The sequence below is a fragment of the Zingiber officinale genome, chromosome 1B (assembly GCF_018446385.1).
Source record: "Zingiber officinale cultivar Zhangliang chromosome 1B, Zo_v1.1, whole genome shotgun sequence".
Lineage (NCBI taxonomy): Eukaryota > Viridiplantae > Streptophyta > Magnoliopsida > Zingiberales > Zingiberaceae > Zingiber > Zingiber officinale.
Genome location: NC_055986.1, coordinates 168,231,935 through 168,238,497, shown reverse-complemented (window position 1 = coordinate 168,238,497; position 6,563 = coordinate 168,231,935). Strand labels below are relative to the sequence as shown.

Sequence of the window (6,563 nt, the reverse complement as noted above, 5' to 3'; positions counted from 1 at the left end):
CCGCATCAATCAAACGAGGAGGAGGAGGAGGAGGAGGAGGAGGAGGAGCTGGACTTCTTGTTTCCGTGAGTCGCTGCAAAATTAATCTGGGGAATTTACTAAATATCAGAAAGGTCCAATGGAGTTGAAGAAAAAATGAAAGGAAACACAAAAGAGAAAGAATGTTATAACGCGGAAGAGGAGTGTGGAAGGAGAGCCGAGCAGGGCGAAGCAGCCGCGCTATGGTTGACCGTTGCCGTCCCTTCCTTATCCACCGCCACTTATTTAATGATTCCGCTACCAAACTAAATAACACGCCACAACCATCAAAACATGGCTCATCCCGTTATCATCCCATTTATCATATTCTCATAAGTATTTATATGGAGAAAATGGGCACGATCTCTGGGAATACTTTTTCTTTATATTATTTTTTATTTTTTTAATAAAATAAAATAATATAAAAGTATTTACTAACCAAACAAAAAATTTAAAGGAATACTAGCTCAGTCAGATATTTTAGGTGCGACGAAGCAGGTCCCTTTGTGGGCTCTGGTAGTAAAAAACTATGATATCGCTTTTACTATCCGAAACGTCGCAACGATTCCAAAGTAGCAGGGTTTTATCCGAAACAGGTATCGCCGTTTTAAATCCTCGACGACTCCTCGCTAGCTCAGTCGCTTTCGTCTAACTTGATCTCTCCATCCCTCTCCGCGTCCCCTCGCTCGTCTCCGATTCATACTGAGAGAGGGAGGGCGAGAGAGCGAGCGAGAGGGAGTCTCGTGATCGCCAGAACGCTGAGATCTGGCTAAGGGAACTGGAATTTTGGATCTCCGGCGAGGATTTCTAGCCTGCCAGGTAGCAGCGCCGGCTATGGGAAGATTCACCAGAAACGGCCTTGATACTCTCAGATATTGCTCTGATCTTGAAAGGTTTATCATTTTTTTTGTTGGGAAAAATATTTTTTTTACTCTGTATCTTTTTCGCTTTAATAATTATCAGTGATGGATTTGGGAAGCGAGTTTTGATGGGTTGTTTTATTGTTGCTGTGTCAGTTCAGGCTAGTTTGAGCAATGACGGCAGATTCGAGTGATATTTGTGTTGGATCAAAGGTTGAATTCCAGTTGGCGACAGGTCTGGGTTTACCATCCGCGGGCGATCGACAGGAATTGATTGATGCTAATGGCATTGCGTGTTTGGATGGTGAGGAGAAGATCGAAGGGGGAAGTGGGAGATCGATCACGCTGGGGAATGATAATTTGGAGGAGCCACAGGAGTTGGATGAAAAAGTAGATGTTGCACTCGTCGTGGATCGAGAACCAATTAAGGTGAAAGGAGAAAATGGGAAATTGAGTACGGAGAATGGAGATGATTGTGATGGGGCTGCTGATGCTACATTGAATATAGATGTGAGTGAGGCCAATGGTTGTGATGATACTGCTCCCTCTAGTGATGTGGAAGAGGGATTAGTTAAATTGGAATTACCTGGAACAATGGCTGGGGAAGGAATTGGTGATGCAATTGAGCAACAGCTGGAAAATGAGATGCTAGATGAGAAGAAAAGGGACATCAAAAATGGAATCTGTGAGGTGAAAGGAGAGAGGCGCAATGAAGATGGCCATGTGAAGTTGAGCTTGGAGAATGAACGGAGTTTCGTGGAGGATACTAATAAGCTAGGAGCTGCTAATCCAGACTTGCATGTCATGGGAGCAGAAAAACAAGAAGGTGAAACCTTACTCGCAGATATGAACTTTGAAAAACTGGAATCAATTACTGAAGGGATGGAAAGCAATGCTTTGCTTGCAACAATTGACAAACATGGAAATTCAGAATTTTCTGTTTATGATGGCAAAAATTTGGAATTTAAGAGCATGAGTATTGAGACACAACAAGAAGAGGAATCCAAAACATCAGTTCTAGATGATGATCGACAAGTAGATGAAATAGAGGTCAAACTCAACAGTATCTACCATGACCATGGAGAGGAAACAGTTGATAGGGCAGGTGAGAGTCGGGACATTGTCACTTTTACAGATGATAATAGCCAAGCATGTAAGGATGCTTGTGTTGTATTGTTGAAGACAGTGTTGCCTCAATCTGTGGTCACAACTGCAAAAGAGCAAGAACTGGGTGTTTCTGAAAGTCAAGTTATGGAGACAAAAGAGCAAGAAGGTTCAGAATCAGCTACTGAAGTAGAACTGGTGATGGGACCTCAGGCTTCAATGACTGTTTCTGCAAACCCAGATAATTTAAAATCAGTTGGAGTCCAAAAAGAACAAAAGTTTGAGGGATTGGTTACAGAGAACCCTTCGTGTATAACTCTCATAGATGTTACTACACCTGAGAATAGTACCTTGGTAGAGGAATCTGTAGAAAAGGGTGACCCCATTGGTGAAAGCGTGATTGTTGAACAGTGTGCTGATTTACATCGTTCAAAAGATTGCTTCATCTCAGATACAATTTGTGTGGCTGAGAAAGAAGTGTTGCTGTCTCAAGGTCTGTCTGATTCCGGTGATCAATTAACCAGGTCAAGGTGTCAAGAAACACATCTTTCTGAACAGGAAGGTGCCATCTCAAGTGAGGTAGATGTACGCAGCCCAACAGGTAGTGTTAACAAAACACATCTAGCATTACGACATATAAATGCAGGTGTAACAACCTATTCTGATATTGCTACTACTCGTGCAGATATAAAAGACAAGTTAAGCAATGTGGTAGCTGGAAATGGTACTTGTATGACTGAAACTGAAGACAATGTAACTGTGGATGATGTTGATGCCTTCGAATTTGAAGTCGCAATTGCAAAGGAATGTGTAGAATCTAGCACTTCTTTTGTTAATTTAAATGAAGTGGAAAGGTTGTTGGATAATGAAAGTAAAAGTATCCAAGGAGAATCTGGAATTACCGAGAATAACCCAGTGTTAGTGAAAGACCCTGGTGGTTCAACTTTGGATGGTGAAAAGCCGGACGCTGGTTTAGGGAAACCACAAGTATGTTACATAATTAGAATTCCAAGATTCATTGACAATCAACTTTCGACAAACATTCAAATTGCACAGTCAGAAATGAACGAGAAAACAGAAAGAAGGGATTCTTTCAAAGTTTCTATAGAAAAGCAGAAGGTATCATTGCATATAGTTTCATTCTAATGATACTTTCTTGGTATAAGATCATGATTGTACATTAGGTTATTCTGATCTACACTTGATTTATCTGTCTTATCCTTAGGTGATATGTAATGATTTCTGGAAGAAGTTTGAAGATGCAAAGGCAGAAACAAGAGTTGCAAGAGCTGCAGTTAATGCCAAACGCCAGCAGATGGAATCTCTGCAATTAATGATAAACAAGTGGAAAAATGTGCATTCAGTGGAGGAACTTGATGCTAAGGTGAGAGAGTTTCATTTGGCCTTGTTTAAAAGTGATGTGACTGTTAGCTCTTTGATTTGGTTGTCTTCAATTAACTTTTTTAATGTTCAGATACAATCAATGGAATTTGAGCTTCAACATGTAACCATACCATTGAAAGAAGAAAAGAAATATATTCATGAGCTTAAACAGTTGAGACACCAGAGAGATCAACTCACTTCAAATTTGAATTCAAGTGAAGAAATAGATGAGGCATTTGAAAGTAAGGAACAGATTGAAGAGCAGTTCAAGGTATTTTTGATCAACTATCATAATCTTTCCACCATTTCTATTCATCTCAAAAATTTCGGTTTTCTCCCTACAGCTTTTGAAGAAGGAACTAGATTCTCTTAGAACTGAGTTATTGCAAGCTGAAGGTAATGCAAATGCTGCAAGGAAGAATTATGATGTAGAACAGCAAGTTTTAAAAGGTCTTCAACAACAATTCAGGGATGCTGATGCTCTTCGCCAGAAAGCATATGGACATTGGCTAGCACTTAAGAACATCTTAACTGAAAAAGTATGTTTTTTTCTTTCATTATTTCTTTTCTATCAAATTGCAGTTGATTCTGAATCTTTGAACCAAGGATGCATAGCTTTAAATTTGATCATTATATAGTTTTTCTGTTTGTAGATTTTCCTTTTTTGAACTTAAATGCACAGTGTTGCTGCATGTTTTGCCGGAACTATATATGCTCTTTGTTATAGAATTATGGTTGTAGCAACTAAATGATTTGAGTAGTCTTGCAGTGATAACAAAAGTGTGTATTAACTCTTGTTATACCCTACATAAGAAAAGCTTTTGAGTAGAATGCCTTTTATCTTCATGAGAACTTCCTCACCCTCTTTTTTTTTGAACCTTGCATGATTTCAGTAAAAGAAATCAAATTAATTAGAATATTTTATTATCAATATCGTGTTGATGCGAGAGATGTACAGAATATTTTTCCAAACATGCTTTTGACATTAGTTGGCGCATGAATTTTCTCTCAACCTTTTTCAAGCCATAATCCGCTTGGACCTTACAGCCTCACCATCTCGTAGATGTGAATTACTTAAGTCTGAGAACACAGAGTTAATCTCGTTGAATCATGGAACAAAGATGCTATCAGGGTGTTTTTTTTTTCATTGCTAGGTTTTGCTGATATCAGTTGATTAAACTTTTCCTGTTTATTGTAGAAAATTTTGTAGCTCTAATCCTTCACCAACTTGATTGTTTGATCGAGTATATCATTTGATCTTTGTCCAGATATTTTGTTCATGAATGATACTTTTTAAACTGAATGAAATTTTGCACTATTGTCATGTCAAATGTTTTTCTTCTGATAGGATCTCTTAATGAGCTCCCTTGTTGTGTCATGTGTCTGCTTATCTATGACTATTTTTGTTGACATACTTCAAGTTGTTGCCAAGCCAAAACTGAAACATCTATTTAATGCATTTGGTTAACAGATCAATCCAATGTCTTGATCTTTTTTATTATATGGAACATCATAGTTATGGTATTTATCTCTCTAGACTACAAAATATGCATAGTTGATTTTTCCACTTTGTCATCTTAGTTATTTTGAACTCAGATGCTCGTTATGAGGATAATTTCCCTCATGTGAGACTTTTTCTGTCTCCATTTGATGAAAATTATTTTAATTAGAAATTATTTTGTCACTCTGATGTCTTGTATAAAAGATTATTAAGACGTTTCTTTGCACTATCTTCAGAATAAACATTTTAACCTGTACAAGAGTGATCAGATATCTGCAGAAAGGTATTTGTCTTCAAGAGATTTACGTGGACTCCTGTCACACTGTAGCAAACAGGTTTACGTTATTAGTTTTCCTTTCCCCAAAGACATGACATATTTGTCTGAAACGTATTTCCACAAACTGTAGGTTGAAAATGCAATGGCTATGTGGAACAATGATGAGGAGTTCCGCATGCAATATGTTAAATCCAACATGAACAGCACGCTTAGAAGACTAAGAACGGCTGATGGAAGATCCCTTGGTCCAGATGAGGAGCCGCCAGTCATGCAAACTAACCAGTTAAGAGTTACAGGCTCTTCTCCACAACAAAACAAAATCAGCGAAATTGTTCCACCATCTTTGGGAAAAAAAGTTGAAACTTCCAAAGAAGTTGATTTGTTTCCTGCTCCTCAAGCTGCAACTAACAAACCATCAGTTAAACAGAAGAAATCGGCTAAGCCTATATTAAAAGAGGTAAAAGAAATTGTCATCACTGGAGTTCCAGATGAAGAAATTGCAATTGATGATAAGGCAAGTGTTCTAACTAAAGAGGAAGAGGAGCTCAAAAAAAAGGCAGAAGAATTGGCTAAGAAGGAAGAAGAATTGAGGAAAGAAAAGACTGCAGCTGGGTTAAAAGAACTGCATCGTTTAGAGCAAATTGCAAAATTCAAAGAGGCAGAAGAAAGAAAAAGAAGACTAGCTGAGAAGGCGCAGGCCAGAGCCGAATTCCGAGCACAGAAGGAAGCTGAACAGAGGGAGAAGGTATCAGCCTTGTTCAATACCGAGCTTGCAAATAGCTTTTTCTAATATAAATTTTGCACTGCCATTTCATAACCACAACAATGCTTGCATCTCTACAGAACCGATCAAAGAAGCAGAAAAAGAAAGGTCTTGCAGTTGAAAAAACAATTTCAATTAATGGTTCTGAGGAACACACTGCAGCATCTATTGAAAGTACTCAAACTACTCAGGAACTCAATATCAGAGAAACTCTTGCATTACAAAAACCTTCAATGCCAGTACCTGCTTTAAAGCAATTCAACAAGGTGCAACCTATTCCCTCATCACTTCGTAAGAAGGTCAAGAGGAAGATGATGACCACATGGATGTGGGCTATACTTACCATCATATTGCTAGTCCTATTTCTGGCGGCTAACTACATCTCTTTCTCTGGTTACACCTACCAATCACCCTGATTTTTGAAGATATTCTAGCTCCATTCATCATCATACATACATAAAATATAGATCTGAGTGGCATCCATTCTTTGTCCAGTTTTTTTAGATTGTTCTCTCTACTATAATTTGCTATTAATGGTCTATAGAATCATTTTGTTTCATTAGCAAGAACAATTTGGAATGAATTGTTCTTGCTTATTCATGACAACAATTGATTTTGATCAGTTAGAAGGTCTTGTGGAATAAAATATTCACTGAT

General features: G+C 38.2%; 1 protein-coding gene across 2 annotated transcripts; it reads left to right on the top strand.

The window, feature by feature from the left end:
- The first annotated feature begins 627 nt into the window (after nt 1–627).
- On the top strand, nt 628–6,400 carry LOC121990581 (golgin subfamily B member 1-like). Of its 2 annotated transcripts, none has more exons than XM_042544696.1 (9): nt 628–911; nt 1,040–2,583; nt 2,668–3,101; nt 3,208–3,366; nt 3,457–3,636; nt 3,710–3,904; nt 5,103–5,201; nt 5,274–5,888; nt 5,987–6,400. In XM_042544696.1, the coding sequence occupies exons 2-9, from the start codon at nt 1,053–1,055 to the stop codon at nt 6,320–6,322; spliced, it is 3,549 nt and encodes a 1,182-aa protein (XP_042400630.1). In that variant the 5' UTR covers nt 628–911; nt 1,040–1,052; the 3' UTR covers nt 6,323–6,400. The 2 variants fall into 2 exon arrangements, with proteins under 2 accessions (XP_042400630.1, XP_042400637.1); XM_042544703.1 differs by having other exon boundaries at nt 629–911; nt 1,035–2,583.
- The last annotated feature ends 163 nt before the right edge of the window (nt 6,401–6,563 follow it).